Source organism: Vigna unguiculata, chromosome 10, assembly GCF_037176805.1.
Source record: "Vigna unguiculata cultivar grain cowpea cultivar isolate G323 ecotype 2 chromosome 10, ASM3717680v1, whole genome shotgun sequence".
Lineage (NCBI taxonomy): Eukaryota > Viridiplantae > Streptophyta > Magnoliopsida > Fabales > Fabaceae > Vigna > Vigna unguiculata.
In genome coordinates this window covers 51,614,126-51,640,038 of record NC_140801.1, presented here as the reverse complement: position 1 = coordinate 51,640,038, position 25,913 = coordinate 51,614,126, and the positions used below count along the sequence as shown (strand labels likewise).

The 25,913-nt window shown below is 29.6% G+C and overlaps 1 protein-coding gene, 1 long non-coding RNA gene and 1 pseudogene across 4 annotated transcripts; all 3 read right to left on the bottom strand.

The window, feature by feature from the left end:
• Nucleotides 1–2,871: 2,871 nt before the first annotated feature.
• LOC114166337 (protein IQ-DOMAIN 7-like) lies at nt 2,872–6,025 on the bottom strand. Its single transcript, XM_028051050.2, has 5 exons — nt 5,716–6,025; nt 5,394–5,630; nt 4,365–4,565; nt 4,154–4,267; nt 2,872–3,964 (listed from the first exon to the last, which is right to left on the bottom strand). The coding sequence occupies exons 1-5, from the start codon at nt 5,779–5,781 to the stop codon at nt 3,290–3,292; spliced, it is 1,293 nt and encodes a 430-aa protein (XP_027906851.2). The 5' UTR covers nt 5,782–6,025; the 3' UTR covers nt 2,872–3,289.
• A 2,600-nt stretch (nt 6,026–8,625) lies between these two features.
• On the bottom strand, nt 8,626–10,511 carry LOC114167548 (uncharacterized). Of its 2 annotated transcripts, none has more exons than XR_014984971.1 (3): nt 10,176–10,511; nt 9,991–10,056; nt 8,626–8,899 (listed from the first exon to the last, which is right to left on the bottom strand). It is a non-coding gene; the product is annotated as an uncharacterized LOC114167548 (long non-coding RNA). The 2 variants fall into 2 exon arrangements; XR_003600260.2 differs by having other exon boundaries at nt 8,626–8,905; nt 10,176–10,505.
• Nucleotides 10,512–11,814: 1,303 nt separating this feature from the next.
• Nucleotides 11,815–15,625, bottom strand: LOC114166624 (IQ domain-containing protein IQM1-like; annotated as a pseudogene). The gene is made up of 9 exons (XR_014985191.1): nt 15,270–15,625; nt 14,580–15,011; nt 14,261–14,375; nt 13,942–14,007; nt 13,762–13,850; nt 13,581–13,668; nt 12,993–13,223; nt 12,689–12,790; nt 11,815–12,517 (listed from the first exon to the last, which is right to left on the bottom strand). The product of XR_014985191.1 is annotated as an IQ domain-containing protein IQM1-like (transcript).
• Nucleotides 15,626–25,913: the final 10,288 nt, after the last annotated feature.

Genomic DNA, 25,913 nt, shown 5'->3' with positions numbered 1-25,913 from the left:
TTGGTAATTAATTGTTTCACATGCCTATTTAATACAACCAGACTCTTTTTCTTTATTTGTTGAGCTATCAGTGGACACTGTAGATGTCAGAGTTTTGTTTTTTCCCAGCTTATGGAGAAATCATTCCAAGTACATGCAAGAATGCTATGCTCTTCTTTGTCCTGTCCTTAGTCCAGATTGGTTTTGGTATGTGTCATTTTCACCCAAAAACCAGAAGAGGAATTCAATTTTTCCTGTTACAAGAAAACAAATATCACCATACGTTTTCTCCTTCAGATTCAATAAGGCCAAAACCAGAAACTTATATCTTCAAGCCACACATCATGATACCTTGCTACATGATATTGATTCGAATACTTTAGATGGCAGAACAATAATGAAACTAAACAATGTTGTTGAGATCGTCTCTAGTGTTTATGTTATAAAAACAATGTTCATGTCACTTCTAAATGAGTATTGACATGTCTAATGCATGTTAAAATAGGTCCATCATGGCTTCATGAAAAAGTTAACTTTTGAGTTGTATTATTGAGTGAGAGTTAGAAACTTCTAAATTGCAATCTTCGATACAGTGAATTCTTCTGTAAACGTAGATCGGAGTTTGTTAATACTTCAGTCGAACCACATTAGCTTCTGTATGTTTACTGTTCTTCCTCATCGTTTCTGAGTGAATTTGTGAGCTATTCCATAATACTTATGTTTCAACTGTCATGAGTCCAATGAAGAATCAGTTCTGATACATGTAACATAGTGGCTAAGTATGGACAATGATATTTTGACAACTTTATCTTATAATTTGAGGTAATATCTTTTAAGTAATTTTGGAATATACAGAAATAAAAATGGAGAACAACGTAGAAGATGTCAACTTAAGTTATAAGAGAAAAATCATTTTCTTATTGGTATTGCTGAAATGTAAATATAAATGAAAACAGATAAAACATTCTTGGTATGGCAAGGAAACAAGAGCTACTATTGCCCCACAGAAAAAGGGATATCCATGAAAGTAGACTCCTAATACAAGACCCCACTTCATCTTTCTTCTATTCATGGCAACCCTAAGAAAAAGGAAGTTTGCATACTTACTCAAAATTAAAGAAACGTTGCCACACTTGAGAATCCATTAAGAAAAAAAATATTTACAACTTTTGGTGGCATTCTGATTTTTTGCCACTGTTAGCGCATACTCTCACGTGGGAATCCTGTGAAGATAATAGCAACCTCACGTAGGGCATGCACTAGGCACAAGTCAAACTTTAACGCCTTGGAGATACTGCCTTTAAAGTCTCACTTACCAGTTTTTGTCCATGCCTCTGAAATTGACCTATGAACTGTTATTTGGAACCGAAAATATTTTATCAGTGTATATATTATTCATTTGTGTCCATCAATTTTCTTTCTTTGATGCTCAACTGTTCAGTGACGCACTCAAGCTTTTTAAGTGTTGCTGAAGTTCAGTTGTGGTCCTTCTACAGCATGAGAGACTGGACCAAATGGACCATGCTAGCTGTTGCATCATTGCATATTATCATTTCATCGTGGACCACAACATTTTTTTTCAATTCATTACTCTCTGTTGCTTAAGACCAAATAAGAATCTTTTAACACAGCTAATTCATTCTAATCTTCAATTCATGGTTTCTGCATCTTCTCTTTATATTACTGCTACAACAACAGGTGCTTTTTTGGTCCAAGTTTTATAATGCACTGCAAAATCTGGGTAGAAGGGTTGAAATAGCAAAACAAACAAGAAATTAGAAAAGGTTTGAGAGGAATTAAATGTAAATATTAATGGAAGAAGTTATTATATACTTTGAAACCATCATGATCCCATACCAAATCATCTTAACATCACATATAACTAAATTTTACTGACTCCTTCCCCTATTTTATTTTTTTTGTTTCTGGCCATATAAAGATTAACTCGACAACTTGAGACTCATATAAAGATCAGGATTAAATATGTCTTTAGATGTAAAATTGGAATATATTTCTGTTCCAAATTTTGATACAATTTGATCCTCGAACTTTAAAAATGGATAGACATAATCTTTCTAATCCAACTGCGTGAATTTTTTTAACGTGTTAAATAATATCTTAGATTGACATTTGAGCTCTTCACACCATTTTGACACGTTCAAACTCAAATGTAATCCTAAAATATTGTTTAACACATTAACAAAAGTTGACGTCAGATGGGTTAAAAGGACTATCTATTCATTTTTTAAAATTGAATATCAAAATATATCAAAGTTTAAGACAAAAACGAATTTCATTTTCGTTTATAAATTTGAGATAAAAACATATTTAACAGTAAATTTTAATTCAGATAACTTTAGATTTACATAGTTATGATTAACACTTGTTTTGTTGCTCTTAATTGTTTAATATTTATGCATGGCAGACAGAACCAATTTGACAGTAGAATTAATATTGCTTATATGACAAATAAAGGTTAACAGTAAAAGCAAGCCAGAAAGCTACTGCATGTCTTAATTTTCCTTGAATGCGACTTGGTATTCTTAAAATCATTATTACGAATTGATATTCAAATACTTATTACTTGGACAAAATGAGTCAACCAAAAGAGATTTACTAGCTTTATTTTGTGATATTGAACAGTTCCAAATACGTAAGGTAGTTCATATTTTCTAAGAAAATGATACCGAACAGTTCTAGGTTCTGTTTAACACAATCACACACAAGCAACTACCTTCCAAAGCAATTTCTGCCTTTAAGAGTGGTGTTTGGTATATACATAACATTAATATCACAATGCAATTCTATACCATCAATATAACAAGAATATCCATTCTTAAAAATAGCATCTCTCACTTTTTGCTATGCCAGAGATTTTACATAAGTACAGTATGAATGAAACTAATGTGCTATTTCATCCCTCAAAACCCACTTGCTTATGAATTTAACATACAAACATGCACCTGTGCATATTTTTCACATAATCTTAAAGCCAGAACAGTGTCTCTTCTTAAAGCTCATATTTTGTACTACAGTCTTTCTGACAGTACAACTTAGAGTGAAATAATTATAAATGTTCCTCCAGAACTAACATGAATATATCCCAAAACAAAGAGACACCATTCTTAAATTGTCGTAAAACGACCTTACAAATTGAAACAGGGTGTTTATCATCTTCACAACAAAACACTAGTTGTGTTATCTACACTATCAATTAGCAATTATCTGTGAACTCGGACACACATTCATCTGATGACATTAAAATGAACAACAAGCTGTTGGGCTCATTGATGGGCTCATGGCAAAGCAACTACTTATCTTCCATTGTATATTGCTTTTGATAACAAGTCCTTAAAGGTGTTGCATAGATATTCTTCCACATATTAGCAGAAGGGTAGGAACCAGAACTGCTTCTAGTAACTCCGCTGAGTGACACACAATCATCCATAAAAATTCTCTTAGAATTCTGAGAAAAGCACCTATAGGGTTTCAATTTAGCTTTGGTTGATGCTGTCAGATTCATGTAGCTTGGTTTACAAACATTTCCTTCCTCTGTTGTGTCCACTATAACATTGTTGGTAGATGTCACCGGTGGTGATTCAGATGTGCATGAAGTTGACAAAGGGCTATCATCATACATGCATTCAGAGCTTATGGATGAAGATGATGGAGTTGATTGACTAGTCGTAAGTGACTTAGCTGAAATCCTGGTTGTCACACCATTCCTTCTTGCTTTGACTGAGCCATTTTGTTGATCCGAATTCAAGGGAAGAACAAAATGATCACTTTTACTAGTCACTGCTGGAGTCATGTCAGATGAGTCCAAATACATGTCTACCATCGACCTGCTCTCCCATGGTTTTGCATCCATCCACCGATCTAACATGCCCCATCCTGAGCTCTTACTATCTAGACTACGGTGCTTGAGAGGAGGAATCACTGCCCTAGCACCTTTTGAGTTTGGACTAGCACTCACTGTTGATTTCTGAAAGCAAGTAGATTTCATTGAAGCACATATATATTAGCAATTGTCTCATTGCTGATACTACAAATAAGACAAATGATTGATGAGCTTTGAGGTGTCAGCATAGCTGAGATGTCAAAATTCATAGTGATGCCTAACATGATCTTAATTGAATACTAAAGATAAAGCAGATCTTTACTACTCCATTACCTGCTTAGACTGAGAGTATGCCTTTGTCCTATCCCTCTTAACTGCTCCTTCCAGCCTCATCTGTAATTTTGCTTTAACTTCTTCCGCAGTTCCTGGAATATTACACCATCCTTGCTGCAATAACATGGCAAATTTTTCTAAAAGTTAACATCTCTTTACCAATATAACATGGCATCAACATTACAGAATGTAACACCATCTCTTATGATACCTCAGCTTGCTGAACAGGGTCAGCTTCATTGCAGGGCTCACCGACACCTTTCCCCACATTCCTTGCCTTGACACGCGCTTGAACTCGCACAAGAGCCTGCATACATCTTAGAGTAACAGCTGCTTGCTTCCTCACTTGCCAACCACGAAATATAGCTTGCAACCTCACCACTGCCCTCAGGGCCCTCAAAGCTCGTCTTGCCTTCGACATAAATACATTAGCACATGGAATATACTTTCAGTATACTATTAATGAAACCCCAAACAGAGTGAATGAATGACCAATAGAGTGGCAGATCCTTCATTAACAAAACGCAAGAGAATTTCAGAAAACTAAAGAAATTTCAGGTCATTGTCCTACACTCTTATTGTGGATTAAACACTAAATTATGTTCCCATAGTACTGCAGCCCCACAAGTCCATACCCAACCATGCCAATAGCAGAAAATCAAAGTAACACAGTGAACCTCAACACTCATAGCAAAACCTTATCTTTAGTAATACCCAGATCACAGCTAGAAGGGTCACTTACGATTTTGCTTGTTTTAATGCAATATGTTATGTTCATTAGTTCCACGCCAATAGTTAATTAGAAGTCAGTTTCACCTTGGCTCTTGTACTCTTCTTCATGGATAGATCTATAGTAATACTTTTCCATCTATCTTTACTGTGATACATTTCAAAATAGTGAAATTAACAAAACAAAAACACCATTCAACCTGTTTGTAACTTTTCTACAGAAGTTCATATCATGATAGTATAATCAGAATGTCATGAAACTAAATTTAACTTCGAATCTTGCCTAGTACTAATTCTTCTGTCCAGAATTCCATGTCTTAAGTTGTTCAAGCATGGGATAAACCAATGGTGTATCTGCTTCTGCTACTTAAACAGTTCAAAGCCAGAAATTCATAACAACTAAAAAAAACCAAAAAAGTTAAATAAATCATTGAAGAAGATAGAACAAGCTGCATCATGATAACATAAAAGGTTGAACTAAATTGGCTAACTAGAAAAGAGTCCTACTTACCAAGAAACCACGAAACACTGCCTGGATTCGAATGGCAGCCCATTCCTGCTTGATGACCATGAAATCTTTGAGTGGAGTTCTTACCACAGCAGCCAAAGCTGCAGCAAATGCCCCATCATCCACCACAAAGGACCCACCACCACTCTGCCCCTTCTGCAAGGATGATCCAATCCCAAACCCTTCTGAAGTGCCCCTCCATAACTTCCACTTTCTCTTACTCTTGTCACCACCCTTCTCCTGATAAATACAGAAACATACCAAGTAAGCATCACCACAGCCAAACATAGCAAGACCAAAAAATCCCAACAAAAAATTTACAAACTTGATCAGTTGCCGATGGCTTCCTGAGCGAAATGAGCGACTTAAGCCATCTCCCAGAACCACCCATTTGAGAAAAGAACACTTTTTTTTGCAAATGACAAGGTGGTAACACCAAGTGGACTTTGAAGTGAGTTTGAGTTTGAAGCTGGTGCTGTTGCTTGGCTTAATTGAGATATAACGAGAAGCAGAAGAAAAAGTAGAAGAAGTGTTTTGAAATTTGAAATGTTTGCGGAAAGAAAAAGGTGAATGAACAGAGAAAGTACACAAACGGATACGAAGACTTTTCGCTTTTCTTCTGTTCTCATGTCCCACTCACAGTTGACCTCTCATCAACGCCAACACTCACTGCACGGAGACGTTGTCGTTTAGGTATGGACTCTGCAAGTCCATTGGGTTCAGAAAAAGCCCAGCCCAACTTTGAAACGTACAAGTATTTTATTTTGGTGCCAAAATTCTTCAAACTGTTATTCTTCCTCCTACATATTGCTCTCTTTTCTATAACTATTTACTAATATTTTGGTATTCTTGATTTGCATAAACTATTATATATACCAATTATGATTGGAACTTGAAATATTTATTTGATAATATGAACGGTTCACTACTCAATGTTAGGTGCTAATTATAAAATACTAACATTATTTCAATTAAGATAATTTCTTTGAGTTACACAGACATTAAAATTTTGAGAAAAATAAAAGTTATGGAAGCTTAGCAGCACTTTACAATTTAAAAGTTAAAGATATTTTTAACTTTTAAAAATTGGGTTTTGATTGAAAAATAACTTGATATTCTAATATATAAATTATTTGTTATAAGTTTTAAATGTAATTTAAGTATAAAAATAGATATTTATTATGAATTTGAAAAATATTTATTCCACACTAAAATGGTAATTTAATTTTTGTTTTTGCTTTTTGAATGTTGTTCTCTTACTTGTTATTTTTACTTGAAAATGTAACTTCATTGCTAATTGCTTCGATGTAAGAATCGATTAAAATATATTTCTCTTGAACTATGTTTTTAGCAATTCAAAGGGATTCAAATGAATTGGAGGTTGACTTGTTTGTATTATTTGTCTCACTAATAAATGCAAATGCATCTACACTTGCACAGAAATCATAATTTATATTTTTAACATATTCTTTTTATTTTATATTGTATTACATTTCTATATGATTTAAGAAGAAGAAAAAAGTGAATGTTAAGAAAATTGAAAATAAAATACTATTGATCTATCTTTTTAATATGATCAATAAAACAATTTCCCTTTACAATTTTTAATATTGTTTCACTGAAAGATAATTGTGTTATATATTATATATTATATATTACATTATTAAAGTTGATGGTCTACAACTATTTTATCATTTTAATCATTTTCAATTATGTTTCAAAAGATGTAGAATTGTGTTTTGGAATGTTGTTTTGTGACATGACAAATTCATAATTTCTGTCATACTTTAACGGTGAGTTTGACTATCCTCTCTAATAATCGTTAGATATTTCTTTTTCAACTCTTCTTTAATTCTTTTTGGTACATTATTAAAAAAATTTATATTATATGTTTTTTCTATAAATTTTGTAAAAAAATTTACAAGTAAAGAAAATTTCTTTTTTACTATTTTCTCTAAAAATCACATATAATTCTTTAGTGGATAATTATTTTTTATAAAGTTATAAAATTTGTAAAAAAAAATTATAAAATTTATTATAAAAGGTGTTTTATATAAATTATTTTAAAAAAAATTGACAGTAGTTTTTTATAGAAAAAATTTCATAATAAAATTTATAAGTATTTTTTAAAAAAAAATTCAGAATAAAATTGACAAAAAAATATGAATTTTTTCTAATGATAAAAAAATTTAAATTCAGGGTAACAAACAAACAGTAACAATACTGAAATAATTCAACATAACTTTCTAATTCTATTGAGCCTGATTTTCAATTTGTCATAAGTTGTATCTTGACTTCGAAATCTGTATTCAATTCCATTAAGTTAATTCACAAATTGTATCTTGAAATTTGTATTCAATTCCAATAAGCTATAATTAATTTATTCTTTATGAAACTAATTAGGTTGATTTGGAAAATATTAGAGTCTTAAGAGAGAACTTTACATTTTTATTCAATTCCACTAACTTATTTTACTTTTATGTCACTTTCATGTCAATTGGCTATATATTTGTTTTATTTTACGTTACTTTTATGTCAATTGACTATATATTTGTTTTGTTTTTTTTTTCTTTCTTTATCTTCGTATGTAAAGTAGATTCCTAAGAGTTAGAACAATTATTTTGACATAGATGATAATTTTAAGTTTCTTTTATCTCTCCTACTACATCTTCAATACTTAAAACATGTGAAATTTTATTTATAATAATATTTAAATTTGACTATGTAGAAGACATGTAAAGGGTAAATATTACTCAATAATTTTGAAGAGTTAAAATTACAGTTTTAAGGTATAATCAGTGGTTTAGTCCTAATTCGTCTAATTTATTAGTTTGATTTATTTTGATTTTTTATTATTTTTTAGTTTAATTTAGTCTTTTAATATGAAAAAAAAATCAATTTGATTCTCTAATTGTTTAAAAATTCAATAGTTAAATGTAATAATATTTATTTTTTTAAAAGTAGTTATTTTGGTAAAAAATAATGCATAAGATCACTGACTAGTTTAATGTATAACTCTTACATAATGAATCTTCTCCACTTGATGTAAGTTGTTTGCTCATGCAAGTAAAATCCAAACAAAATTACATTTGTTGTATTACGACCAACCAAGTTTTATAATCGTATTAAAACCAAAAATAAACAATACATTTTTATTAAAAATATATATGATAAATTAATAATTTAATGACATTTTTAATGTGACAATGTTTACGTTACTATAGAACAACCCAACCAATTGTAACACCCCATTTTCATAGTTTTTAAACTATTAAACAAAACATTTAAATTTTAATAGTTCAGAAGCAGATGATGACGTAGGTCAGTGTAATATATAATACACTCATCCTCAAAATAACCATACATACACTGATCAAAACATACAGCCCATACACTACTAAAGGGTTACAAAACACCCGAACATCTAAGCAAAAGAAAAGGGTACATCTACCACTGGTATGCCTAACATAATCACCTCCTGTCCCGGAGGGGTGTATCCTCACCTGCACCTATATCTGCTCACGCCATTCAATAAGGACGATCATTGCATAAACAAAAGACACAAGAAACACACAGCATACAAGAAGGGTAAGCTAACTTGAACCAAGAGAAATTCATGCAATTGTTACACTTAGGCGGAAAACAGAATTTATCACGCAATTTATCAAAATCATCCAATCAATCTCAACCATACACCACGTACCATTCTAGACTCGATATCCGGATTATGTAAGTGGCATTGGAGCTCTTGGTGACTTGCACTTGAGATGGTTCCCAAACTCTGCAGAGTTTTAGGCACAAGGGGTATTCACCCAACCACTCTGAAGGTAAATCCCATCACCTCTATGACAGATCAGATTCATAGACCAGGACCTCCTGCTACTCACCCCGACGTAATCCATCATACTCTACTTGAGTCTTAATGGTTACTAGGAACGTCAGGATGCCACCAATCTGAGTCCTCATGCCCTTACATTCACTAAAACCATATTCCTTAGGATTTCCCTTGAAATCCTAACTCCAACATATTCCCATTCACATCAAATTCACACTCAATTCCATCACACAGTCTAACATGCATAAGGATCACATACAAGATCAACCATCATCCTCTTAAGGAAATCAATATAGCATCATGTAATCAAAACAGTGAGAAAACTAACTTCTGCAGGGAATCTCGCTTAGGCTAGAGGGTCTCGCCTAAGCTAGAGAGTTTATCTCGCTTAGGCGAGTTGATCTCGCCTGGGCGAGACCTCAGACAGTGGCAATTTAAAAATCCTGGGCGAACCCTCGCTCAGGCTAAACTGGCTCGCCTAGACGAGAAGTTATCTCGCTCAGGCGACTCCAGCTCGCCTAGGCGAGATTTCGCGCAGTGACAGGGGTGATCTTCTGGTATTTTCGCTCAGGCGAGAGCGGCTCGCCTGGGCGAAACTACCAGGAAATCCTCTCTATTCTTCACATGCAAGCTCGCTCAGAATCATCCACCACCCAATTTCACACACCAGCAGTCTCAAACACCAACTAAACACGCAATCACGCAATTAAATCACTTATGAACACAATTCACATCAAATTGAGTTGAAGAGTCAGCTTCCCTTACCTATTTTTGAGTTAAAGCTTGGGTGAAGACAACCTAGGAGAGGGGAGCAGAATTCCTCAGTCCAACCTAGAAGAATTCATCATCCAGTCACATAGAAAGGATGAACACTGGGTTAGACTCTGAATGGAAGCAGAAATTTCGAGTTGAATTTCGAAATTGGACTTTAAACCACAAGGAAGACTTACCTAGGAGATGAAAGGCTATGAGTGGAGGCAGCAGAAGGCTCAGGCGTGGCTTCCTCTCTAAGACCTGATCAAGAAGCAAGGTTGGTGAGATAAAAGCAAGGATCAGAGAGAGGGAGACAGAGGGGAGAGTTGAGTTTGCAGAGAAGAAGAAAATGAGAGGGGGTTTGGCTCTGTTTCTGGAAAAGAGGGGTGTTGCACCAATAAACTTGATTAAAATTAAAACCAAGTTATAACTATTATATAAAAATGATTAACTTTTTTCATCGTATTAAAAGAACTAACAAAATATATGGTGTGGAAAACATGTCTCATCCTATTTCATTTTAATTCAATAATCTAATTGAAAGGTCCTCCTTTATGACTGTATTCACATCCATATGAATTTGCCAAAAAGAATGACAAAGAACGAATTGTACTTCAAAGAAAGGTCCTCCTTTTTCTAGAAAAGAAACTCAAATTTGGAATTGCTTTATTTGCTTTATTAAAGGATTGTTTGGTTATAAATCGGACCAATATATACATAATTTTCATTCTAGAGAAGAAGAAAAATTCAACTTTCCAAAATTTCATTTCTTTCCATTTTGACAAGTGGAAGAAGAAAAAAAATCACAAGTTTCTTTTTTGAGGGAAATAGAATAAGTCAGAAGCTAATTATATTGTAAGGCCAAGTTTGATTCGGGATGTTGTGTTATTACAAAACAAACCAATGAAAGTGGTGATGAATTTTTAGTTGGTTTATCAAAGGTTCAGAATCATAATCCTCACGTTCAAGTAAAATTTGAAATTAGTCCCTCTTTAAAATTTTCGACCAATTTAGTCTTTATCTTTAAAAATATGTGAATTTAGTCTTTTAACCAAATTTTGTTAAGTTTATCTGACGTTTCAAGCGCATTTCATGATAGTATTTGAATTGTTTACACCGTTTAACACATTTTCGTTTTAATGTTAATTCAAATATTATCATAAAATGCGTTTAAAATGTCAAATAAATTTAACAAAATTTGATAAGAAGGACTAAATTCACACATTTCTAAAGATGAATGACTAAATTGGTATAAAGTTTTGAAAATGAACTAATTCCAAAATTCACTTAAACTTGAGGGACCAAAACATATTTAACTCTTTTTTTTTTTTTTGGTTCATCAGGCTTAATTTCCCAAAGCTTGGAATTGGGTTAAAGGAATAAAATTCACATCAATTAAGAAGAATGAGGAAGAAAGTTTCAATCTTTATGGTAGAAAATATTCTATAATATAATCCATGGCCTAATTTGTGGAATGTGGTCAATTTGGCTGGTGACTGGGAGACACTTATGTCTTTGAACCAAACCAAATCTTGACCCCTTTTTGTCTCTGTTTTTGTTTTTGGCAACACAAGCCAAGTCTTGACTTTGAAATGCTTCAGCCAATGAAAATTCACAGGTAAAACACCATCACCAATCATGGAATTGGCATTACATGTCACTCTATCAATGGGTTAACAATGCATGACTTGGTTTCAGTGTGTCTATGTTATCTGTATGTAGAATATTATACCAATTTTTCACATCACTGACGCAATGCCTCATCTCCAAACCATGATTGTGACAGGTGGTGAGTGGTGGAGAATGCTTAGTGAGGAAGAGAACAACACAGTGCCAAAAAGTGTAAAGCAATTCTTTTTGATAAATGGTATTTGACTTACAACAAGGCAAGAATGACCCAACTCCTAAAATACAATTGGGTAAAAGAAATGAGGAGTAAAAAATTGATTCTCCATGAGCTGAATGACCAAAAGATATGGCCAAAACAGAGAAAAGAAGAAAAGCAAATGAAAAAATAAATCATGGGTTAGATGCTGCTGTGCTGTGTGCTGTGTGCTTTGTGCTGTGTGCTGTGTGCTGTGTGTGATCTATAATCCTAGATTCTAAACATTGAACCCAAAAGAGGTGTGTGATTTGTGCAAACTATTCATGGTGTAGGAATTCACATGTGCACAAGTCTTGGAGATAGGTGAATTTTTGGACTAGGCCTTGGTGAGGGAATTGGTGCTTTGGCTGCTACTTTTCCATGGTTGACTCTAGGTGATAGATTCAGCTGTTCAAGTGCCTTAACTTGGAGTTTTGCAGGGTACTCTCTCACACAACCAATTCTAGGACCAGCTCCAGTTGTCCATTTTCTTGACAATGGTTTCCTCTCTTTAACTGTTGAAGTTTGCATATTGGTGCTACCAGATTGACCTATATTCTCTTCACTGCAACTTTTGGCAATGGTAAAGCCACTTGAACCACCCATTTTGGATTCTAACTGTAGCTCTTCATCAGCAGGTTTTGAAGGTGGAATGTCATCATCAATTGCATACTTCTGCACAAGGAAACCATCAGATTAAAAAATGTTACACATTATGCACTAAACTCATTATAAAAATTACTTAGTTTTACATAGTTTAAGTTTATCCAGATAAGTTTTTTGTTACTCACTTATAGGCTAAGCAACCAATCTATACAGAAAAATGGTTTGAAGTGGTTCACTCACCTTTACATTGGTCAAGTCCACATCATGTTCCATCAAGAACCCAATGAATTCCATAAAGTTCTTCATTGTAGGACGGTAATGACCGCTGTAGGGCCATATCGCCTGAATAAGAATAAATGGCATCAATTTATGTACATATAAAGAAACTAAAATGACTTTTAACTTTTCCTTAAATTCTCTTTCTGTGCTGTGAATGCTTCCCCATTTTCACAAAATTACAGGCAATGACAGAAAATAATTCCATTTTATGATGAATAATGATGAATAGAATATATGCATGAATAAAACACAACACGTGTCATACATCAATAACTCCATGTTGGGCAACCAATCTTCCAGAAGCAATAGTAGCACCTCCAGCCAAAAAACTTGAGTGCTGAAATTGGCCTTTCTTTTTCTCACCAACATACAAAATTCTTGAAGAGCTGAGAACAAAAATCCACTTGGACCCCTCCTCAGTGTGAACAAGGTTCTGACTCTTCTTATAAACAAGCCTTCCTCTCTCAATAACCACTTCATATGCTTCCCTCTCTTTCTGCATTTTCAAGCAACAAAGTGAATTCTGGTGGCTGCTAAAATAGTCTAGAGTCAAAGCAATTGAATGGCATAAAGAATGATTTTTAAAAAGTTGTAACTATAAGTTAAGTCCTTTTTGTACATTGAATGCACATGCACAAATGCCTTGTTGCTAGTTTACTAATCAATGAATTTTGTGCCTAAATTTGATCTTGTAGTCAACATAGCTAGCTAGGCAATATTCCTACACCACTTCCACTCCAGAATTGACCATAGATTATATAGTAAAAGCTCATTTCAAATAAGAATGCATAAAAGTCTCATACATGTTGTTTATATGTGGCATTGTCAAAGTGATGAGGTGAAGCAAACTTACGGGTCCAAGATACTTTATGCATTGCTTATACAATTCACTTCTTAGGCACTCTTTATGATTTACTTCTTTCCCATCTCCAACGTCCAACCTTCATGTCACATAACATGTAATTACGAAATCAGAAAATTAAAATCTGCAAACTTTTCTGCAGAAAGTGTATTATTCTGTTAATCAATTTTACCAGTAGAAAAAAGGTTGTGAACTCTGGCTATGAAACCAAACATCATAGTATAAGTGCAGATTGTGTCCATAACGGTGACGTGGATCAATCTGAAAAAAAAAAAAAAAAACACACGAGGGAATCTTAGCTTGATGTGAATTTAAAACTATGAAGTTAATCATGATGTGAACACAAGCTTACAGCTTCAAGCCAGTGTCTTAGAGCTAATTTCTGCGCCTTATCATCTTTGCACAAACCTTTTCCCACCTACCAATAGCACAAAAGAAGAAGAAAACAAATATTTTGATGAGAAAATACTAAAAGAAAAATGGTCGGAAAGAGAATGAGAAATTTGAATTTGTCTCTGTGGTCCCAGTCAAACATATAATTAGAAAAGACAATTTGTGTCAAGTCAATTATATTTCAAGCAACCACTATATTTTATTGGAAACTAATGGCTAAAATATTAAAGCAAACAATATTTATTCAGAGATCCTTGCTTCCCACACAAAAGGGGTACCTTAGCAGCCATGGTCCTAGCTCTTGCCCATTTTGAACTAGCTGTTTCTGATTTACCAGAGTCAAATTTTGATGGGGAGCACCTGCTAAGAGCAGCAAAATCCAAGGCCTTCCACCTGAAATTAAGATTTCAAAGAAAATACTCACTGAGGGAAATTAAATTAAGCACTAAACCAACCAATAACCATTCAATTCTAAATTAAAAAACCAGTATATACACTGAAAAATACAATTTTTATACTGTCATCTGATAGAAAAATATTACTACTAATAGCATAGAAATTAAATTGATATATCATTAAGATGCATAATGAACAAACCATAGCTCTTCACAGACAACTGCACAATCTGCAAGATTTCTTCTGGTTCTGTAGCCCTTGTAAACCTTCTGCAGCTTGATTGCAGCCACATCAAGCTCCCCAACGGGCTTTGAGGAAAACAGAATTTCTGATTCTGGCAACACAATTGGGGGGCTTTGTTTATTGAACAAGCCATCAACTTCCTCAATTGAATCAGAATTATCAGAAAGTAGATATTTGAAGGAGAATGTGGTTTGCAGCTTCAGATTCCCCACCTTCTTTCTCTTTGAGCTTGTAGATTTCTCAGTAATAACCTCATCCAACTCCTCAGGCTTATACAACTCATCAAGGTTTCTGCACTTGTTGAAGCTCATTGTTCTGAAGGTGCTCTCGCCCTCCTTTGACTCATACTCCAGAGGCCTTACCGTTGTCACCATTTGCACACCCTTGAAGCTGACAAATAAGTAACACTGGGTTGGTTAGAGTTTCACGAACACTGATGACAATTTAAGGAGAAGAAGACCTTTCCTTATCAGTAGTGACCCATTTAATGCATCAAATTCATGAACATGCCATTCTCATAAAGTCATAATATTTAACATTCCCCACCCCAAGAGCAACGCTACCACTAGCCAAAGAAAAAGAAAATCCAAGTAGACCGAGTCAATCATTGATTCTAAATGCTTTAACAAAATTCAAACCAATTCCTACCTCTGAATCATAGATAAATAAACTACATTATGCCATAACGCAACCTTGGAAACACATGATATTTTTGAATGCGACATGCAAAAGGCATATCTCCAACTGAAAACTGAATAATCAATCACCTTAAAGTACACGAAATGAGGTTCCCTTTTGCAAGGATAGATATATGGATAGCACTTGAGTTTTCTTAGAGCTGGTGATTGAAATGCGCACTTGCGTTCTCTCTTATATAAGGCACAAGTTTTGAAGGCATGAAAGGGGTGGAAATTTGTCATAGAAGGCACTTTCAAATACGTAAGAGACAGAGATTGCAGAAAATTGTGACCTTTTGGAATTTTTATTACCATGAAGGATTTTAGTTTGAATAGGAAAATAGGAAATTTGCGTGGCCAACGAGCCCCATAAATGGGTTATTTTGAATTCAGGGATTGGAAAATGATACTGTGACTTGCAGAAAGTGTTACATGAGTATGTGAAAAGTTTACACGCGGTGATGTGAAAGAAACAGAATTAGTCAAAACTCAAAACCATGCTATTTTTTTATGGGTCCTATATCAATGCAAAATCAAATGGGATTTTTTTTGCTTTTGTCTTTAGAAATAGGAAAAGAAAAAATGTATTTTATAGCGGCAGTCCTAAATAGAATTTTAAATATTGCCATTTTTTAGTTTTTAAATTAAAAATCGAAAAGTTAACTGTGTTTTAGATACTCAAATTATTGAATGTTTTTAATTTTACTCTTTTCTTCAAACTTAATCTATTTCGGTCTTTCATCTTCTTAAACTCGTAGAATTGGTCTTCCATCTTCTAAAATACTTCTGATATCTTGTTTGATTGAGTGGAGAGGAGAAGAAATTAGAAGCGGGAGAATTAGTTTAATGTGTTTTATTAAAAGTAACGAGGTATTTTTATATTATTTTTATCTATTTTTATTACATTTCTATTTATATAAAATATATATGGATTAGGAAATATGTATATAAGGTTTAGTCTTGAATGACCTTTGATAGGTGATGCAGAGTTATTAAGGATGATATTAGAGGTCTTTTAGTGACAATGATAAACACAAAATTCAAGTTAATAAAGATATTTTAGCTTTATTATTGGTTAATCATGTAAATATGATTTTAGGTGGTGAGAAACAAATAAAAGTTTATATCTTAGTAACAAATGATTTGTATCACCTTAATGTTGGAAACATAGGTCACTTAAGGTCTTTGTGAGAGTTTTGCATATGTTTAGTGTTAATCACAAATGAGATTTGTTTATGACTTTTTTTTTATACCACTTTTGAATTTTATTAACGTTAGTAGATCATAAAAAAAATTATTTTCTTCAAACTAGACCCTTTCGTTAGTATAATTCGAATTCAGATGAAGTTCTAATAATTTTTCAGATGAAGTTCTAATAATCTTTCAGAGAAAAAAAAAAACAGATGGTTCTTATAGGATTTTCAAGAAATTCTTCCATTCCAAAAACAGATGATCATTCATACACATAATCTATTTCTCAAGTCCCATAAATAGTCAGCATATTGAAAAAATACAATTTCTTGACCGAATTCTCATTATGTTTTTTCAAATTTTGCAGGTTATTTGAAATTGAAATTCTATGTTTTAAGGAATGAAATATCGGCAATATTTTTTTTTCTAGTTTTATAGATTCGTATATTAAATTATACTAAATTACTTTATTAAAAATTTTATTTTTATACAAACTTATGTGAATATCAATTTAAAAAATATATTTAATTTAATATTTATAAATTAATTGGGAATAAAATTTCTTGAAGAGTGATTTTAGTAAATGAGATAATTTAAATATATTGTAATTGTGGGAATAGAAAAATTATAAAAATAAAATATTGTAATTATGGTTATTTTTTGTAAAATTAATTTTGATAAATGTATATTATTTGGTTAAAATAATTTATGTAATAATTTTTTGTGTGTAATAAATTAGAACAATAAAATTAAATAATAATATGTTTGTAGGTGAAAATATTTTAAAAAAAAATTAATATAAAGTAAAAATAGGTAACACCGATGTAAAACATTAGGTTTATTTATAAAAAGAAAATATTAAAAAGTTGTAGAAGTCTTTTAAAAAATTTATTTAGAAAAATTATATATATTTAAAATATAGCAAAATATAAAAAAAACTTAATAGAATTTTATAAAAAAAATTAAAACTTTATAAAATTTAAAAATTCAAATTCAAATTAGATAATTATTTTTTGAAGTTATTATTATTTAAATTAAAGTTAAAAATTAGAAAAAACATTAATTTTTATTATTTTTAACTCTATTTATTTCAATAAAAAATTGTTAATAAAATATACTCATTTCATAAAAAAAAAAATATTTCTTTAACTCATCAAGTCAAGTATTTTACCTAAATAAAAATACATTTAGAATATATTACATTACAAGACCCAACAATAAATACAAATATTATTTCAACTTATATACATATAACATTTTTTTTTTCAATTTTTTCCTTATATGATTAAGGCTCATCCTTATATGATTTGTCTGTAGCTCTTATAATTATGCGATAGAAAGTTTATTTGTTGCAAATGATGAAAAAAGTTTATCAAATTTTGGTTGATTTCAAGGTCTTACATTATAGAATTTTAAATTATATATATATATATATATATATAAAATATTTTTGGCGTATAATTTATAGTATATAACAATTAGTAACATCTTATAATTTTCTTTTCACAACATAATTTATATAATTTGTGTTATGGGTAATTTTTCTATAACAATTTGCATATGTCGATATACACAACCAACAGAATGAGAAGAAGATAAACAAAAAAAATGGTTTAATTTGAATTTATGAATAACACTCTGAAATAAAATCAACTAATATGAGAGGAATAATTCCACTAATGTGAAATTATTATTCTCATGTTTATTAAGTCAATTAATGCATTATAAATGTGATGAAATTTCTAACACAAGAAAGGAAATGTTATGTTACCCAATGTACTATTTTATGTTATTGTAACCACATGTTTCTTCTTTCTTATGTTGTGAAGCACGCGCCTCCAAACATTTTCCCCATTTCAATGCTCACATTAAAACCTTCCATTTTTCTTCCAAATTTCTTAATATCAATTGCACTAAGATAAAAATTTAGAATTAAAAGTTCCACCTTCCTTCATTTATATTTTTTTGACATAGTTAGTAATTTAATGTTAGCATAAAAAATTCAAAATAAAATTACCTCATATCTCTACTGTTAGATGCGATAATTTTTGTATTATAATTTTGTTGATTAAATATATTTTGGATCTCTTAATTTTTATGTTATGTTTGGTTTAAATTACGAATCTGTGAAAATGGATATACAACCAAGAGAAAACACGAAAAATATGAATAGAAAGATAATTAAAAACATAAAACGAGACACTTACTTTACAAAATATCAAAGATTTGCAAAGAAAGTTGCTAAAATATAATAAAATATTAATGGAAATTTGCAATTACCATATTTCTCCCTTATTCATATCTAGATAAATTTAATTCACATAATATCAATAAAAATAAAATAAAATATAACTAATAAAATAAAATAATTATTATTATTTACATAATAACAATATAATTACAAGAAAATAAAAATAATAATAACTAATAATATTTTTATAAACTTAAATAATAATTTAAATATTATCGTAACATAATATATATAAAAAATAAATCAAACAAATCGATTATTATTATTATTATTATTATTATTATTATTATTATTATTATTATTATTATTATTATTATTATTATATATTATATAAAGGATTCCTCTTTTTTGTCTATTTTTCATTTTCAATTTTATCCTTAATTATTATTTTAAAAATTAATTATTTTATAATTAGTTTATCTTTAATCATTTTTTTTAATTTTTTTTACCGTTATTCTAAAAACTTTTTTAACAGTTATTTTATTTAACAACTATTTTAAAATTTGTTATATATGTTTTGAAAATAAATATTATTGATCTTATAATAATTAAAAAAATGTGGATACACAGGTGCGACAGCGCCTGTGTGTTCGCTAGTATATATATAAAAGAATTGTTTCGTTTTATTATAATTATATATATATATATATATATATATATATATATATATAATTTTCCTTAATATTATATTTATTAGCATTAGTGAGAAACGCAAATTAAAATAATTATGGTCTTGTAATATGTTATACGTAAATATTTTCAAATGAATTAATTATATAAAATGAAATAAATGTAAATAAAAGTAGAGATATTTTTAAAAAAATTAAATAGTATATTATAAATTATTATTGAAAATATTAATAAATTATTTTAAGTCATTAATGATATTATTAATAAGTTATATTTTTTTAATTTTAAATAGCAATTTTAATTTTATTTTAACATCATTTTTCTTATTTACATTATATTTATTATGAAGGATAAAATTTAATCTATCAAAAAATAAAAATTTATTAAATTTTATCAATCACATCGTACACAAATTCTCATAAACTTTCCACTAACATCCACTTAAATCATACTATATTTTCATTAATCCAAACACTATCATCTTCACCTACAAATCAATGCAAATCCACTTCCTCAAATCCACACCACAATCCAAACATAGCATTAGTGAAGATTGAAATTAGTTATTCTTTGAAACTTTGATTCAATTTAGTGTTTTAACTTTAGAACTTTGTGAATTTAGTCTTTTAAACCAAATTATTGAATTTATTTGACATTTTAAAGGCATTTCATGATAATTTATTAGCTAATATTGATGCGAAAATGTGTTAAACGGTCTAAACAATTCAAATGCTATCATAAAATCCATTCGAAACAAACTTAACATTTTGTTAAAAGAACTAAATCTAAAGTTGAAAACTAAATTGAGCCAAAATCTCAAAGAGACACTAATTTAATTTTCACTTAAAAGTAAAGGAATCAAAACATATTTAATTTTTTAGTTTTTCACACAAAGTGCAATTTGTGCAAACGCAACTGTTGTTAACGGGTATTATAATTAAAATAAAATAAAACAAAAAATTACCCAAAAATATGATATTAAATTTTTACTTCATAACATGTCATCGCAAAAACTATTAGGATTATTTCACTAAAACTTTGTAAACACGAACAAACTCGGAGGGATTAGTGAAAAACTTCTATGTTTTAGAGTTATGTCACTTGTAAAAAAAAAAGTGTGTACGTTCACAAACTTTATATTATCTTTTTGTATAGCACCTTAAAATTGTAATAACACATAATATGTGGAAATCGTTATCACTACGAGTATTGTATTATTACTAATTTTATGACAAAGACAATAACACCACTATACACTTATGCATTAATTTAGAATAAACTTTTATATCGAGGATGACTATGATTAGTGTAAAATTCTGTGACGATTATGATTAGAACTGGAGGTAGGTAGAAATAATAAATGATGTTGCTCGAAAGTTGACGTAAAAAAATTTCTTTTTTTTTTTAACTTTTTTTTTCGTATTTATATCGAAACAATAAGTGATGTAAATTGAACAAGTTACACTAATGCTTTTAATTACACATTATATCTCAATTACTTTAAATAAAAAATAAACATGAAGCGAGATAACACTTTCAATTCATGGAAAAAGCAAAGTAATATTGAAAAAAAAAATACTACAATTATATATAGTGTTTCTCTTAGAAAGAAAAAAAAAAAGATTGATTTTGATCTGTTGACTCTGGAGCATTAACTCCACGACTGCTACATCTTTCATGTTGAAAAAAATAGTCTGATTTAAGACAAAAGTGTCGCATGCAAGTTTGAACTTTTACTTATATCACGATCAAGATTCACTTAAAAAAAACTATATGGATTTCAATTTTGTAACAACTACTAAATTATATTTAAAAAATAAAAATAATTTTAAGGGTTAAATATGTTTTTGGTCCCTCAAGTTTCACTGAAATTTGGAATTGGTCCCTCTTCAAAATTTTTGACCAATTTATTCTTTCATTTTTAGAAATATATGAATTTAGTCCTTTAACCCGATTTTGTTAAGTTTATCTAACGTTTCAAGAGTATTTCATGATAGTATTTGAATTGTTTACATCGTTTGACCTATTTTCGCTTAAATGCTAACTCAAATATTATAATAAAACACGTTTGAAACTTCAAATAAACTTAACAATATTTAATTAAAAGGACTAAATTCATGTATTTCTAAAAATGAAAGAATGAATTGGTCAAAAATTTCGAAGAGAGACCAATTCCAAATTTCAGTGAAACTTGAGGGACCAAAAACATATTTAACCCTTAAAATTTATATTTGACAACTTTCACTTACAAGGTGAAGTGTCATCTCTTAACTGATTTTGAAATATTGAGTAAGAGAAAATGGAAAAATAGAAATAATTAAAAAATGACACCTAAGATTGTAACAAAAAATTGTCAAAATTTAGTAGTTAAAAAATTATTTTCCTTAATATACATATGCATGGTGTTTATCATATGAAGCTAAAACAGATTATATGTGAAAGTAAAGTGGATTATATGTGAAGGAAGAATAAGAAAACAAAACATATAGTAATATGAATGGGAGACAAAAAATTTAAAAATGCAGAGCATGAAACATAGTGTTTCCTGGGACCGACGCAAAGTACGGCACAAACATCATGTTCAATTCATATTCAAAGGTCGAATTTAGGGTTTGTTTGATTATTTATAATTCTCGAATGTCTTTGTTTTCAACGCGTTTCACTTCTTATTCACGGTCATGAGGAAGCGTTGGTCATAAATATGTGTATATTATAGTTGTGAATAGCTTGCACAAGACGTTCAACTACATGCGTGACTCCGACCTTGACTCGGTTATGTTCTGTCGTGAATCATCAATCTTTTTTTTTTTCATCCACAGTTTATGTGATGCATGTTCTTCTCACCCTCTCCCATGTGCACCATCTGCCCAAAACAGAATACAGAAAAAGTCTTCCTTAATTTAGAAACCCAGAATTGGAAACCAAAGATTTTCTCGATTCGCTTCTTTTTCTTCGAGGAAAAGGTTTAACTCAGAAGCTTTCTCGAAAGAACAAATTCAATTTCACTCCGATCTACGTCTTCCTCTGATTTGGTGATGGAAATATGCCTGTGTTCGTAGTTGACTCTGCAATGCAATATTCGGGCGATGGTATTTACTATTGGTTGATTGTAGTTAGGTCAAACGGTGAATTCAAAAAGTTGTTTTTCTTGTACCTCCATCTGCTATATCTTTAAAGTGATCATGATACTCTTTATCTATATTTCAATTTCAATGGCGGTGAGCTATCTATCGAAAAATATACTATATCAAATAAATTTTGATAACATTTTTTACAATCTGATCCTTTAACTAGTTTTGAAATATAAAAAAATAAAATAAAATAGATAAATGGAAAGTCATTTAAAAGATACAAGTTTAGATTATAAAAAAAATATCAAAATTTAATTGTTATAGTATTATTTTTGTTCTTGTATAAATAATAATAGAATATTATGAGACTTAAATTTTATCTTATTTCAATCTTGGAATCTCTTAGACGAGTACTCTTCGGTCTTATTCGACATTTTTTCACATCCTCTTGCAGGGTAGAACATGTTGGAGGTTACTTGCAGGAAGGACTTCAACGATAAGTAAACAAAAATTCTCAAAGTCAAATATCAGTTGTCAGTATTAATGAATTGCGTACCTTTAATTGTTGGGGTCCACCTATATTTACAGAACATTAATCATATTTTACTTTGCTTATGGACCAGGTCTCTATTGGGCTCGTATATGGACCTGGTCAAGACCCAGACTTGAGGGTTGTTATTTGACTTTGGGAGCTTTACTATTATATTCTAAGTTTGGGATATATGACCTTTATTGGTATATATCTTTAACCGCCTATGTATGCGTTGTCTCTTCATATAGTTAATTGTCTTAACTGTTTAAACTATTAATATAAGTGAGCGGTTAGATCAAATACTTTGTTTTAGCGGCTGAAGCCGAACAATAGTTCATGCATCCACCTAGTATAGTACAATTTTTCTTGTCTATTTCAAAAACTTCTTTGTAACTTAGATGTATTTTGATTGTGAATTAAAAATATAATATCATATTATTTAAAATTATTAGATATGACATATTTTAATTATATTTACTAAGAAAGACTTCAAAACCTTTTTTAAAGGTACAAACAACAAAACCAAATTCCACAGTGTCTCCAACAACACCAAACAATGTTGTCATAAGGAGATTGAAAGAGAAGGATGGAGTAGTCGCATTGGTGTGGCATAGAAGAAAAAGACAGCATGGACAATGATTGTAGGGGCAACCGAAGCGTGGTGCAGGGAGAAAGAATAGTTTAGTCTTTTTGTTCTTAACATGGAGATGAAACTAGTAATCATGGGACTGTTGGAAGCAAAAGTGGGCCTTGGGTTCCTTTTTGGGTTTATAGGCTTTTACCAATCAAATGGCTATTGACACCTCCCAAAGTGTTATTTAGTTTTCTCACTTGAAAATTTATTTGCAAAACATTTTAAAATAAAAAAATTTATTCATTTTATATGAGGTTGATTTGGTTAGGTTCGTAAATAAAGTAATATATATATATATATATATATATATATATATATATATATATATATATATATATATATATTTAAAAACGTACAATTGTTTTTAAAATATGATAAATATATCATTATTATTATTTAAATCTAAATTAAAATCATAAGTAATCAAAATAAAAAATTATAAATAATTGATATCATAAGATTAATACTGTTCTGTAAATTATATTGAATATTAAATACGGATACGTGATCAAGATTAAAATATCAATATATTATAAATGTCAATTAAAAATTTCACAATTCTTTTTTATTATTCAAATTTATTTTTCTCCATTAAAAGTTGATTTTCCCATTATGTTTGAAATTGTTCTTAAAGTCCTTTTAATACTGTGTCCTTCTTTCGACATCTACAAGATGGATAACGATTAGATTGAAAATTTGAAGAATGTAGATAAGAATAAATCATCATACTCGAGAAATTAAAAAATAGAATAGAGATTAAATTCATCCAAAAAAAATAAATAAATGAAGATTTATTATTTAATTTTTAATCATATGTAGTAATTAAAAAAGTCATTTGAATATTCAATAGTAGTTGTTAACTTTTTTTTTATTCACTAAACATGTAAAGAAAATATATTAAATAAAAAATAACACAAAACCAAAAAAAGAAGAAGAAGGATAAAGCCGCATGAAGAAACAAAACAATTGCTAACCTAAGCTTAATAATATACACATCAAAATATCAATAGGTGAATATGTGATAATAAAGATTATTATATATATCAAAGAACGAATAATAAAAATAGACATACAACAATTGATTTTACAAGTAGGTTAATTTCTTTTATTCTATAATTACTAAATACATTAAAATTTATATTATTTTAAAATTGAAATATAATAACTAAGTTTATTACAATAATATTATAAATTCAATGGCAGTGGTTTTACATAGAACTAGCATTAGAACTGGGTACGCACGGGTCGTGTTTTTGATTTTTAAAATTTTTGTTTAGAAAACAGATTTTAATATTATTATCAATAAATCAATAATTTAATTTAAAAGTTATAGATGTTATAATTGTCAATTTAGATATATTTAAACGATAAATTTATCTAACAATGATATAATTATATATTTACGTATAATTAATAATTGTTATGTATTATGTATTATATGTTATGTGTTTTTGAATAATTTAGAATAATCAATTTGTGATGACATAGATTGTTATTTTGTTTAGATTAAGAAATGTCAGTATGATGTTTTTTAGAAGTTTAATTACAAAACATTGTTTGTGATAATAAGTTTAGAGTTTTAGTCAAGATTAAAGAATAAAAAATAGGTGTTAATTTTTTTTGTTTTGGATTTTCTTGTTAGATTTCAAAGTTATTTAAAATATATTTGAAATAACTGAGTCATGTTTTTTTTTATATTTTTAATATTTAAAACAGATTTTATTGTTAATATATATAAATTAGTGATTTGAATAATTATTATTGTTATTGGTTTAATTATTTAAATATTATTCTTATTTAATGATTAATTATTCACCCAACTATATATTTTGGAAACAAAAGAACATATAGTGGGATAATCCTGACAAAATTTTTCAGATATAGATACTTTATTTCAATCCACACCTCTTGAACTGACATAGTTGGAACACTTTTATTGTATTTGAATTCTTTTATTTTTTATCTTAATTTATATTAAAATTAATGTAATATTCTTATATTCAAATAAATAATTATGAGTAATTTTTATATATAAATTTTAATGATATGAGAAAAAGATAAGTAATTAATTATGAGTACTTTTTATATAATATATTAAATAAAATTAAAATTTATAATTAAATTTCTAAATTATATATTATATTAAAATGAAAGGTATTATATGGATTGTTGTTAAATTAAAATGTAGGCATATTATAAAATACAACATAAAATTGATGTTTAAATTTTTCAAAAGAAGCATATTTATAGATATAAACCTATAAACAATTTAAAACATTGAAGAAGCATTTGTTTAATAATAATAA

Coding starts and splice junctions, on each gene's coding strand:
- LOC114166337 (XM_028051050.2), bottom strand. CDS start 5,781: ATGGGTGGTTCTGGGAGATGGCTTAAGTCGCTCATTTCGCTCAGGAAG. Junction 5,631..5,715: donor AGCCATCGGCAACTGATCAA/GTTTGTAAATTT, acceptor TGTATTTATCAG/GAGAAGGGTGGTGACAAGAG. Junction 4,268..4,364: donor ACCCTGTTCAGCAAGCTGAG/GTATCATAAGAG, acceptor ATGTTATTGCAG/CAAGGATGGTGTAATATTCC.